Genomic DNA, 13,797 nt, shown 5'->3' with positions numbered 1-13,797 from the left:
TTGTCATGTTAAGAAACATAAGAACATTGTAAAATACAAGGTTGGCATAGTTGTTTCAATTAGAGAAATAGAAGATACAACTATGATAAATGATGTAGATATGTAACTATTAGGTCAGAGGAAGGGGCAAAATATATGGGGGAGTTAGGAGAACGTAGACATATGTCCCGAGTGGCACATGCATATTAGAGTATCAGATACTCTTTTAGCATGTACTAAAGGAGACATTTAGTTGTACAGAAAGAAAAGAAAATGTGTCTCGCAAACAAACCAACAAACACTATATAATATTTGATATGATCCAATATCAGTCATAACTTGATTGCAGGAGAGTAACCTTTGAATCAATGAATAAAAATAAAGGAACATAAGCATATCAGAAAGACAATAGAGTGTTTTAGAAAAGGGACACATGAATGCAATTAACCGGATTGTGCTTTATTCAGGAAGTGAAACCACAGTGACAACACAAACAAGACAACTGACAGTTTTGAAAAACATCTTCTGAGTGCACAGAATAGACAGCAGTTGCTCTGCCTTCTGAGCATCTGGAACACAGAACCACTGAGGACAGAACATTCTCAGCAGCCCCTTGACAGCAGAAGCAGGCCAACTTCAGGGAAACGCCTTCCCTGTAAGGGATCATCACAGCCACAAGGAGGGTGAAACATGTAGAAGATTCCTCTGCACACATGACAGGCTTTGAAGGGAAGATGGAGGTGTTGCTATGTAAGTACTTGAGATGGATTCCCTTCTCCTGAATTCTTCTGAAGCCCTCACTTGCTCTTGGGTGGGCACTTCTGCTGGCAGGGTGGAGGAGGTTGCACAGGAGGGCATTTCTGCTGGCATGAGGGAGGAGGACATGGCTCAGGACAAGGCTCTGGGCACTTTGGAGGAGGACAAGGCTCAGGGCACTTTGGAGGAGGACAAGGCTCTGGGCACTTTGTGGGTGGGCACACAGGAGGAGGTTGGCAGGGCTGCTTGCATTGCTGCTGGTGGTCAGACATAGTGCTGGAGCCTCAGGATCTGAAAACAATTTCATGACAGTGTTAGGGGCTAATTAATCCAGAGAAGATTGATTGAAACTTAAAACATCAACCCCCTTCCCCAGGGCAGAATCATTATTCCATAACTCTTGTTTTAGGACTTCCTGGCTTTTCCATTTCCTGTCAGCAATCTCCTGAAGTAGCCTTAATAAATCTTCTTTTGTTTCATAAATTTTTTTTTCAGGAGAACTAGTTTGTTTCAATGAAAACAGTAGTGATGAATTCACAAAGAATCACCTTCAAGACAGGCAGCCACAAGTACTGGTGACCTAAGAAATCATAAAACCAGTTTCTGTACTCCTTATTACTTGGATCATCCCAACAGATTGTCTAGAGTTGAACAGTAAAAGACAGTTCAGGAATCTCGGGCTCTAATACCTGCTAAGGTATAAGGACTTTCAAACAATACCAAAATATGCATATAAAAGAGAAATAAACTCTGTTAAACCACCAATCAAATAAAAGGAAAAGCCACTTATCACAGGGGTCTATTTATCCATAGCTAAGCATTTGACTACTAGGTATGTGCCTTTCATCCAACGATCAAAACTGAATTCACAACACTTACTCCCAAAAAACTCATGACAGCACTAGGAATAAACATAAAGACAGATCAAATCAAGAAACAGCACTCACCAGGTTCACTAAACTAGACCAGGAGTCTGTAGTCTTTCTTCAGCCAAGGATCCCTTTATAGGACTGGCAGGCCAGCCCAGTGTGAGCAGAACTGACTGAGAATTTCCCAACCAAAATGCAAATCAGTGCGTGACTAGCTGGATTGGGACCCTACAAATGGGAAATACCCTCTTCCTGGACTTCATCACTACTGAGTGTAGTGACTCAATGGGTGTTCCCCCATTTTAGTTTCAGTAAGATCCCATTGGTTTCCTAAGTTCTTTGTTGTTGTTGAAGTCAATATTTCTTTTTTTGTTTTGTTATAATTCTGTTGTGTCTGAACTCATGCATTCTATTTGTTCTGCTTCAGGTTATTCATATTCATTGATGCGTTGGCCCATTTATATTCTTGTTTTGTAGGTATAATTTGTCAACAGGATGAAATAAAGAAAATATTAAAGGGATTTTTAGCTGTGATTTTGACTTCTTCTTTAACAACCATGTGTGGAGGTCAGGTTATGTCTCCTGCCTATTATGTACTGTGCTTTTTTTGTGAATTATAGGAAATAGTACATGCCCTTCCTAGAGGAGGCTAATGGCCTTGGTTGTTATCTTGACCCTCTTCATGACTGCATGTCAAATGACATATTTGGAGTATATATTCAGACTCACCTTTGAAGATTGGCTTATCATGACTGTTTACCATGACAACAGAGGAACTAATATTGCACCCGCCCTAACAATATTCTTAAGTGGTTAGCATGAAGACACACAGTCTCTCACAGTTCACTTCTGTGAAGAGCTGTTGAGATCACCTGTGTAATACAATAACATTAATTTTTCCTTGCTTGAGCTTCCAAAAGATCTAGTACACTGAATTCCTCACATGTAATAGGCACATGCGCGCTCATCCCCCCCACACACACATCTGTGCTCACAAAGACCCACAGGGGGTGAGAGAGTGAGGGAAGACAGGGGCAGAGACAGACAGTCAGACACAGAGACACACACACAGAAAGAACATCAGTCTTACATTTTAGTCTCCAGGTAGCTACATATATCATTTTCTAATTTGAAAGACTTTACTAAAAATCATTTTCATCTTAAAACTGACAGTATGAATTAAAACCTTATTGTTTTTATAAGTTTTGATTGATGCATTGTATACTATTAAAGACCATTTTGGATGACACAAATTTTTTAATCAATATCAGATAATTATATGGTTTTAAAAACATTGTTGAAAATATCTTAATTTTTTTAATACCATCAAAATATTCAAATAGTAATCAAATATATTTCAGCATCGTAACAATTTTATTTTTTTAGTGTATTTTTAAATGGATAGAAATTATACACAACGATTTTCTAAAAGTTGCTTCTAGTTTTTAGTTTCTGTCAGAAATATTCTCCTTGTCAAAGTCCATCAACAGGTAACTTGGTTAAAAACAAAAAACAAAAACAAAAACAAAAACAAAACAAAACAAAAAAACACATAAATAGGTATCCCTGTGGTTGAATTAGAGAGAGACAGAAAGAAGCTGAGGAGAAGGACAACCCTGTAAGAAGACCAGCAGTCTCAATTAACCCGGACCCCTGAGATTTATCAAACACTGGACCCCAAAACAGGCAGCATACACCAGCTGATATGGCCCCCAACACATATACAGCAGACTGCCAGGTCTGTGTTCAATGAGAAATGATGCACCTAACCCTCAAAAGACTGGAGGCCCCAGGGAGTTTAGAGGTCAGGGGGTGGGATTTAGGGGGTGGGCACATCCTCATGGAGACAGGGGGTAGGGAGGATGTATGGAATATGGAAGAGTTGGAGGGTGGACGGGGGGGGGGATAAAATCTGGAGTGTAAAAAAAATAAATAAACAAAAAGAAAAATAGCTAAATCGTAATATAAATTATTATTTATGCCTCTTGTCCTGGTTTGAGATGTGATTTCTCAGCTAGTACTTCAGTGGTCTGTCACCTGCTACCTCTGTTCTGCAATCATGAATTCCAACACTCTGGAAGCATAAGCCCAAAATAAATTCTTTCCCCTATAAATAAATAAATAAATAAATAAATAAATACATCTCTTAATACTGTATGGCATGTGAAAGAAACTAATCTGTATTAACTGTAGGCAAAAAATTGTTTGTTATTGAATTTAGCTAGGAAGAGGAAATCAAATACTATTTGATTTCAATTATATTTCATCTATAGGTAGTTGATCTCACAAAGGTTTATAGGATGATATTGGTTTCCATGGGCACATTATGGGTAAGAGAAGGATATGGAAAGTTTTCTGAACTAAGCTTCAATTAATTCAAACAGGAATTCAATGAAGTATTCTATATTTTAAAATATCTACCCAATATAATTTTGTTTTCACCATAAAAGATGATAAATGTTTCAGGCATGAAATGTTCATCTGAATCATTTTACCCCTCATTATATATACTATGTTGAAATTCATTAAAAATGTAAAAGAAATCTCCAGTTAAATGTAATTTGATACTATAAAAGACCCTTAACACAATGACATACGTGGATAGAAGTTGTAAAAACCCATGGGATTGAGCAATTTCCTTTTTAAATGATTATAAAATCAGACAATATATAAAACTAAAAGTTCTTAGTATTGAAACTATCAGGATTTAATGTGAAGGTAGTTATAACATATTTACAGGTATGAATGCCTACAACACCCAATATGGAATTAATATCAAAAATAACAGAAGAACTCCAGAGATAGACAGACAGACAGATAGACAGACAGACACACATACAGATAGACAGACAGACACACATACAGTGAGAGAGAGAGAGAGAGAGAGAGAGAGAGAGAGAGAGAGAGAGAGAGAGAGAGAGAGAGATGTTTGGACAAATGTTCCAGTGGTTAAAAACACTTAACTTCTCTTAAGGGACTTAAGTTCACTACTCAACATGCACATCTAGCAAATCACATCTACCTGTGCCTTCATCTCCAGAGCATCTGATACCCTCTTCTGAGACCTCAAGCATTGTCTAAACCTACACACAGACACATATAGATACACATAATTAATGTAATAAAGTGGAGATGACTCCAGTGAGAGAAGTAGTAGGGAAGACAATACAGAAAGAGAAGAAAAGACAAGGGACAAATAATATTAAAGTGGTTTGCTAAAGCCCCAACAAATCACATTACTTTGTATTTATAAAAACTGTATTAAATTTAATTTATCATACAATAAGGACATAGGACTCATATGATCCAGCTGTTATGGCACTGCACATCTCTTCCTTGAAGTCTACGTTTCACGGTTCCAGAAAATATTGTATATTCTGCCAAGTTCCATATACCTGGACCACCTAGGAACACAAAAATCACAAGCATGGAAATACATGCCTAAATATATCCTAAATGGAATTCATATGTTGGGGACAATCGATGACAGTCTAATTTCATGTAGTTCCCACTCAGGAGAAATGGATACATAGCTGATTCTAAAACTTAGCCAGTATCTGTGGCTTATGGGATAATTTTTCTAAGGAAAACAGATTATGGAGAGCTCAGGCCCAAGGGACATATACACACCCCAACTTCTGCATCTATAACTCAGAATACATTCTTGACAAGAACCAGAATGTTGGAGAGGGGGTATAAAACTGTCTCTCGTGGAAATGGATGCATACATAAGCCCTGAACAACAGCAGTATCAAAGACATATTAAAGAAACAAGTTGGAAAATCACCTTTAGACAAAGAAGTACGGGAAAGTAATGACTCTAGCAAAAGGGCATTGGTCTCTTCTTTGGATGAGCTGACTGTCTTGTTGATTGTCCAGTGTAGCATGGTCAGCCTTAAAACTAGTGGACTCAGGAATTTATATTTATATATTTTTATGTGCATGTGTGCAACACAAAATAACAATAAGAAAAGGAGGCTAGCAATTTGAGTGTGGGGGGACACATGGGAAACATTCAGGGGAACCTAGTCAGAAGAGACTGGAAGGAATAAAGATGGGGCTAAAGTTATGTAAGTTTTTTTTTCAATTAAAAGCATAATTTAAAATTTAAAATATAATTTAAAAATTAAAATTTAAGCAAAGAAGTGGCAGTATGCACCTTTTTTTAATTGGGCAAATTTAATTTGTAAAATGAACATCTCATTATGTAAAATTTAATAGACCAATGAAAGACATGATGGAGTATAGCTTGGGAATGAGTTATAACAAGCTAATTTACTTACATTAATTTTAATTTATTTTTTAATTGTGTGTATGGGTAGCTTTGCTTTTTGTATTTCGTTATTGTTTTGGTTTGTTTGTTTTTCTGAGATTAATTCATCTGTAACTTTTCTATTAATTAATTCACTTTATATCNGTACTGCTGCCTCCCCTCCTGGCAGTTCACCCCTGACAGTCCCTCCCCTTTGGCCCTTCTCCTCTGAGAGGACAGAGGCCACCTGGGTCTCCTTCCACCCTGGCACATCAAGTTTCTGCAATGATAGGTATAGCACACACCTTTAATGCCATCATTTGAGAAGCAGAGGCAGGCGGATCCCTGAGTTTAAGGCCAGCCTGGTCTACAGAACAAGTTCAAGAACAGCCAGTACTAGACAGAAAATACACAAATTCTGTCTAAAAAAAAAAAAAAAAAAAAAAAAAAAACCCTAAATAAATAAATACTGAGCAAATCATCAATAAATCAAACAACCCAAACAAAAAAGTTGCTACAAACATGAACCAAGATTTTTCAAAGGAAAAAGTATTAAAAAGCTTTTTTTTTTTTTGGAAAACACTTTGGAGTCTGGGTCCTTTACTTCTTTTTTGTATATTAGGCCATGAATTCATATGGAATGGGCTCCAACAGCTCAGGCTCTTTTCCATCAGTCCTCACAAAGTGTGCTTCTCTGGGTGGTGTACGCTGGCGCTTCAACTGTACCCAGGTGCCCTTCTCTTTGGCTTCCTTTTTCTTCTGATCGTTCTTCACCTGCTTCAGGAAGCTGTCTCTGCTCTTTGAGAGCTTGATGTGCTCAATCCGCACATTGATCCTCTTGGCCAGAATCTTGCCCTTAACTTGCTGGTTTACAATGATGCTCATGGCATGCTGGGTGACACTGTAAACTCTTCTGGTTTGCAGTGGTTGCACTTATGGGCATTCCTTTTTGACTAGTACCCATTCCCTTGATGTCTACAATATCACCCTTCCTGTAGATTCTCATGTATGTGGACAAAGGAACAACTCCAAGTTTCCTAAAAGACCTAGAGAATATAAACGGAGTGCTTCTCCTTCCCTTTGTTTTGGTCATTTTGGCAAGTTACTGGATGATAGCTGCCAAGGCCAACTCAGAGAGGAAATACAAATCTAAGTTTGAATTCCATCTCACTCTAGTCGGAACAGAAACCATTAAGAATCAAGTGACTCTATCCAGCAACTGACTGAAACAGATGAAGAAACCCACAGCCAAACACTGGCTGGTTGGGGACTTGTAGGGAAGAATTGGGGAAAGGATTGAAGGCTTGAAGGCTGCAAATGGGATACAAACTCCACAGGAAGACCAACAGAGTCAACTAACCTAGACCCCAGGAGCTTTCAGAAACTGAGCCACCAACCAAAGAACACACAGGGTTGGAATGAGGCCCCCAGCATGTATGCAGAAGATGTGCAAGTCTATCTCCATGTGGGCCCCCCAACAACTGAAACAGAAGCTCTCCCTAAAGCTGTAGCCTTACTGTGGTATCCGTTTCCCAACAGGGCTGCCTGGTCTGGCCTCAGTGGGAGAGGATATATCTAATCTGGCAAAGACTTGATGCACCAGGGTGAGGGGCTACCCCAGGGGGTATCTCACTTTCTCAGAAAGGGGGAGAATCTCAGTGAGGGGGAACTTGGAAGGGGGCAGCACTTGGGATGTAAACTAATTAGTTAATTAAAAAAGAAATCAAATGGCAACCAGTGCTAGTAAAGAAGAGGAGAAAATAGCAAACACGCATTATTGATAGGAGTAAAAAGTGGTACAGTCACGGTGAATATCCATGTTGGTACCTCATCAAGCTAGACATAGAATTATCCTGATTTAGCCATTCCACTCCAGGGCAGATTCCCAAAGACATTTTTATTCTCCCACCAAGATACTTGATAGTTCTGTTCACAATTGCTATACTGTAGAATCAACCTGTTTTCTGTCATTTGATAAATTACACACTAGATTTTTATTCAGCAGTAAGCAAAAATGTAACTATAAAATTGGTAGGTCAAGGATGAAAACAAACAAACAAAAATGAGACAACAACAAAAAACAAGCAAACAAACAAAAACTAAAACAATAAAAATGAATTGTAGTGAGGAAACGTGGGCATACAAAAGCAAGTGCCCCATGTTTTCACTTATACATGTGTTTGGTCTCTATCCTCTAATTGTACGCATTTAACTTAGAATTACTGGAAAGGCCAGTCTACACAGAGATTATTAGAAAGTGGTTGCTGTAAGAGGAGGGATAAATAGTAGAACATGGAAAATATGAAAGCAGACATGGGGAATACCTGGGATGGAATGTTTGAATAGCTGACTACATCATGCACATTGGTTGCTTAATAAAAGAAATCAGTATAGAGCTGTGTTAGAAGCCTCCTCCCTGTCAAGAAGCTTTCATAGTGCTAGAAGATTCTATGCAGGCTAAGGGAGAAAAGGCATCAATGGTCTTACCTAGCAGTGTACCCTGGAAACTTTAAGACCCTCCTACCGGTCAAGATGTACCCACTTAAGCAACAGTGCCATGATTGTTGTGATACTACTCCAATCATTTTATCCCTTTCTATCATCTATACACCATAGTTGGTACTGTGACTACTCTCAAAAGCCCATGGTCAGAGGAGACATAGGACTGAGGGGAACTTGCATTCTTAATTCTCTTTCTAGATGAATTAACATAATATGAACACAACTTCTGAATATACATTCTATTACTTGTTATTCTGATTTCATGACAAAATACAATGACCAAAAGAAACTTTGAGGAGGACATGGTCATTTTTTCTTTCAGTTCTAGAAGGGATGTGGTCCTGCCTGGTAGATGGTACATGGTAGAATGATGGTGAGTAGACTAGCATAGGTGGCCAAGAAATCATATTTCATCAACACAGGAGGACAGAAAGTTGGGACAGGCTATAAATATCAACTTTTCATATTTGAATACACTAAACTTTTTAATGACATGTGCAGTCATTGCCTGGAAAGATTTTTATGTAGAATGTACTGTTCCTGGTTTCTTTGTAATATATATATATATATATATATATATATATATATATATATATTTGAGTTTGCAATGTAATCCCATCATTTATCCCTATCCCTTTCCTTTCTTTTGCCAATCCCTTCTATTTACCCCTTCTTGCTCTTCTTCAAATTCATGGCCTATTTTTCATTAATTCTTGTTACATGCATATATTTATAGAGTCCTAAGTATAACCTCTCAGTATGGATATTGTAACTTGTATGTATAATGTAACTTGTATGTATAATATAACTTGTATGTATGTTTTCAGAGCTGACCATTTGGTATTGGATAGCCTACTCTTGTGCTCTTTCCTGGATAAGCGTATTTCTACCAGTGTTCCTTTGTTCCTTATAGTTCTCTGTGTAGAGTGGAGCCCTCATTGTCTTTCTCCCATCCACTATGGTATTAATGTTTTTGAAGATCTCATGCAAGCTTCCAAAGGAAGGAAACAACCAACAGTCCTAACCATCCATGATGCTAATGAACCACAACAACCAGTATGGCCCAATAAACCTCAGGATGCAGTAGTTCCTAGCATCTTTTACAATATCCAGGAAGTATTGAATTGGACACAAGATCCTCTCATCCAGAGGGAAACAATACCTTGTACCTGAAACCTAGCCAAGTATCCAAAACAGGTAAAATCCTGGATATTGGAAACATACCTAAATACCACTTTACTAAATATGCAAACCAATCGGGTTCTGATGGGACCTACTATCTGCCTCTGCTGATGCCAACAGGCAATTAAATCCAGAGATGATGGGTCCTGGCATAACCTGGGTACTGATTGTACCCAACAAAAGCAGCTAAGTGTGGATGGCACCTACTATTAACCATTGCTCCAAGGCACTAATTTCGATGCCTGGAGCCTCCTGGCCTGGACCATGTAGAAATGAGGTACAGAGTAGGACTCTGGTGTGGCTTTAACAACTGAGGGTCTCCAGACGTTCTAGCTCTCAAACTATACTGAATAAACAGTGCAGAAAGAACTCACTCATTCTGGATGAAAAAATGACCTCCAACTTTATTATATAGAGAAAGAAAAAGCTTATACCCTTACATTGATAAATGAATTAAACCCAAGTCTGTAAGAAGAAAGATTTGTTCTCATTAGTAAGATTTAGCCTACTTTGCTATTAAGAAAATGTCTGTTCTTTGCCCACTCCTTCTGCTGCATTCTGCTAATCTTGCTTTCTCCTCCTGCTCTGATGTCACAATAATGCCCTTACTCTCAATGTCTTTTCTCCCAATGCTGTGCCTTTACTTTTAAGTTCTTCTTGAGTTCAGTTGTGTCAAAAAGTTCTCTTCAGCTCAGTTCTGCCTCTTTTCTTTGTCTTCAGCACTTATACATCTTTCAGAATACATGATCATATAGTAAAAGGTTCATCACAAATTTACACATAAAGTCAAATCATAAATCGAATAAGAAGTTTACAACAATTAATGTTTACATTCATATCATTAGAAATAATTATCTGGCTAAACGTTTATCACCTGTCACAGCTCCACAGGTTCAAAGCATAACTAAGTTATTAGTGAAGTTTTTTTATAGATAAGTCCAGTCAATATTTTATCTTCTGTCCTAGTACCTATAATGGTTTTACAGCCTCTTGGAATCTGAGTAGTAGATGTCTGATTACTCTCTAAGATGCAGTTAACTGGTGACACATGGGAAACAGGCAGAATTTTCATTGCAGTTTTAACTATCAGAAAGGACCTAATAGCAGTCCCACTCTAAAAGAGCTTAATAAATACTGATATAATCTTAGGAATTCTTATAGGATCATCATTAAGAAGTCTTCTAATTGTCTATATAGCATTACTACATCTTTGTAGATCTGCAGAAATCTGCTCAAAAGGGGAGGCTAATACCTAGTGATTGTCATCTATGCTTAATAATAACAGGACAAGCATGTGAGAACAGGCTTTAGATGCTTTCTCGGGCAGTGTGACCCAAGATGGCCATCTTCCATTTGCTTCTGCCTTGTGTGTTTCATGTCTCTCTGTGGCTTATCCTTCTCAGGAGGACACCTGTTCAAGTCTTTAAGGTTTTTGCCTAAAGTTCTACCAGGCTCTCATCAGTGCCTGAAGCTCAGTTGGAGAATCCTTTGTAATGTCAAGTCAGGCATTCCTTGACTTCAGAACTTTGATCAAGGTGTTTCTTTGGGCATCCACAGTAACTTCTTAACTCTGATATATCTTCAGCTGCCTTAAAACAAGCTATTCTGTAAAGACTGGCTTCCAGAAGCTAAGAATGAGGAGAGTCGTAATGTACAGAATTTTGTGAGATGTCAGAATAGCAAGAATACATATGGAAGAGGCAATTTGACCTCTCCCCATTTCTTCAATCAAACCTGTTTTTAAGGATTGCTATCACCTCAAGGGATTTCATAAGTACCACAAAACCCCCTTTCTTTAGTATCACATAAGAAATATAGTAAATTAATAAAGAAAAAAGGCAGTGGGGAAGAATAATGTAGTTTTAAAATAGCATTTGCTGAGTAGTTATGAGAAAGTGACACAGGGGTATTGCTGGTAATGATGGAGAGCTGCTTCTGCTATTGCATGAACAATCACTGAGCTCTATAGCATGCATGGGGTCTGACACTATACCATAGGTGACAATTCAAATGTATACTAAAGATGACAGTAATCGATTGTAGATAAATAGGTGGCTGACAGATGATAGTTTTTTACCTTGTATTTAAAAAGATAATATTTTAAGAAATTAAGCGATTTGGTCTTCAAAACAATTAAATCTTAATATGGTCAAAAACATAACTTTGAAATAAGATTGAATTGTGGGGAGGTGGTGATAGGGCAGGGGGGTTGTGAAGGGAAACCAGGCAGGGGGAAAACATTTGAAATGTAAATAAATCAAATAATCAATATAAAAAAAGGAATAAGGTTGAATTAGTCTTTGATGTGACTACATTTAGGAAACATTGAATTAAAATTTAAAATCTCTACCAAAGGATAGAAAAAAGCCAAAATAGTAATACAATATTAAGCAGTCAGTTTTGCAAGAAAAAAAGTATTTATTAGACCATCACCAAAGGGGTCCTCTTTTCAGGAAATGAAGCAGCAGTGACCAGGTAACAGGCAGGCTGAGAAGGCTCCTCTGAAAGCACAGAGTAGATACCTGTTGTGCTTCCTGTGATGTACTAAAACAAAGAGAAAAGATCATTCTCGGCAGCCCCAGGAAAGCAGCAGAACAGCCTGAGAGAAATGCCTTCTCTAGGAGGAGCCATCATAAACACATGGAGGATGAAGGGTGGAGAAGATTCTTCTGCATCCAGAACAGGCTTTCGGAGGAGGATGGAAGTGTTGCTATGGAGTCGGTGAGAAGGTGAGACAGATTTCTTTCACTTCCCCTGGTCCTGATGACTGGGAGGACCTCACTTATTCTTGGGTGGACACTTCTGCTGGCATGGTGGAGATTGCACCGGAGGGCATTTTGGCTGCCATGGCTGAGGGGGGCATGGCTCACAGCACACTGGGGGAGGACAAGGCTGAGGGCACACTGGAGGAGGACAAGGCTCATAGCACACTGGGGGAGGACAAGGCTGAGGGCACACTGGAGGAGGACAAGGCTCAGGGCACTTTGGAGGAGGACAAGGCTCAGGGCACTTTGGAGGAGGACAAGGCTCAGGGCACTTCGAGGGTAGGCACACAGGAGGAGGCTGGCACGGCTGCTTGCACTGCTGCTGGTGGTAAGACATTGTACTGGAGTCTCAGAATCTGAAAGATATTGCATGACAGTTTTCAAAAGAGGTGATCCCCATGGAGAAACTAGGCTTATGGGACTATAGAACCCTGTGTACCTATGTGTGCATGCAAATTTCCCACACTGATTTTAGGAGATCCTGGATTGCCTCTTTTACTTACATATTCCTTTTTCATCACCTTTAGCAGACCTTTTTTGAAAAACTCATGCCACTTTCCATAAGAATCTATTTCTGTTTCACACCACTGGAAAATACTATTTATGTGAACAGAATATCCTCATAACCTTGACATTCTTATAATCAGTACCCATCAAATGCTAGGATATTCCAGGTGGACTGACTGGACAACACAAACAGCTGTTGAAAGAATAGGTGGGATTCTCATCATCTGTGGCATAAGCCTTTGAAAGGGATCATCCATATCCATCATGATATGAAAAAAGGAAAGCACATATTTTTTGTTTTATTTTCATCTCGAATCACAACTTTCTCAATTATTTTGCTTTCCCCTGGACATCAAATTATAGCTCAAATAAATGCAAAAGCATGCTTGCACAGCACATGATATTCCTCCATTCCTAAATTTCATCTTCTAAGTCACACTCATCCCTTGATCAATTTGGACCCACCAAACTTACTGTGTTCATGAGAGTACCCAAAAAAGCAGCCCCTTTCAAGAACTGAAGAAATCACACTCACCAGGTTCTCCGGAGTTGACCAACGCTTGGGTACCAGGAATGCTGCAGCCAAGCACTGAGACTCTTTTTTATAGGATTGCCTGCCTCACCCAGTGGAAGTGGATCTCCCTGTAATGGGCTGGCCCAAGAATTTCCTAACATAAATGCAAATTCATCCGTAACTGGCTGGACAGGGACTCTGCAAAATAGGGAATATCCCACCCTTGGCTATCATTACTAGGCTGAGTCCTGTGACTCAGAGTCCTTTGCTTTCCTCTTGCTTCCAGTGATTGTGATACTCGGAGATGTCCAGAGATTTTCCAACTGATTGATAAAACTCTTTCTTGACTGGGGACCATAAGCCATTTTTCATGACAGCCTCTGTCTTAAATTCAAGGTTTTGCATTATTTGTCCCTCTTTAGTTCTTTCTTAGTTCATTGCTAGTTGTAAAGCCATTTCCACTTTTCTTTT

General features: G+C 38.8%; 2 protein-coding genes and 1 pseudogene across 2 annotated transcripts; all 3 read right to left on the bottom strand.

The window, feature by feature from the left end:
* Nucleotides 1-776: 776 nt before the first annotated feature.
* Nucleotides 777-1,007, bottom strand: LOC110321081 (small proline-rich protein 2I). Its single transcript, XM_021197186.1, has one exon. The coding sequence runs from the start codon at nucleotides 1,005-1,007 to the stop codon at nucleotides 777-779; it is 231 nt and encodes a 76-aa protein (XP_021052845.1).
* A 5,467-nt stretch (nucleotides 1,008-6,474) lies between these two features.
* On the bottom strand, nucleotides 6,475-6,949 carry LOC110321097 (annotated as a pseudogene).
* A 5,369-nt stretch (nucleotides 6,950-12,318) lies between these two features.
* Nucleotides 12,319-12,642, bottom strand: LOC110320739 (small proline-rich protein 2B-like). The gene is made up of 2 exons (XM_021196878.1): nucleotides 12,499-12,642; nucleotides 12,319-12,390 (listed from the first exon to the last, which is right to left on the bottom strand). Exons 1-2 carry the CDS (start codon nucleotides 12,640-12,642, stop codon nucleotides 12,319-12,321), a joined length of 216 nt encoding a protein of 71 aa, XP_021052537.1.
* Between the last annotated feature and the right edge of the window lie 1,155 nt (nucleotides 12,643-13,797).

The sequence above is a fragment of the Mus pahari genome, chromosome 4 (assembly GCF_900095145.1).
Source record: "Mus pahari chromosome 4, PAHARI_EIJ_v1.1, whole genome shotgun sequence".
In the NCBI taxonomy this organism is placed as follows: Eukaryota; Metazoa; Chordata; class Mammalia; order Rodentia; family Muridae; genus Mus; species Mus pahari.
The sequence above is the reverse complement of the archived record's forward strand: the minus strand, read 5'-3'. Positions and strand labels throughout refer to the sequence as shown.

Bases quoted from the DNA above. Each gene is read 5' to 3' on its own strand.
- LOC110321081 (XM_021197186.1), bottom strand. From the start codon at position 1,007: ATGTCTGACCACCAGCAGCAATGCAAGCAGCCCTGCCAACCTCCTCCT.
- LOC110320739 (XM_021196878.1), bottom strand. From the start codon at position 12,642: ATGTCTTACCACCAGCAGCAGTGCAAGCAGCCGTGCCAGCCTCCTCCT. The intron at 12,391-12,498 runs GTGTGCCCTCAG...TGCCCCCCTCAG, and splicing joins CTGAGCCTTGTCCTCCTCCA to CCATGGCAGCCAAAATGCCC.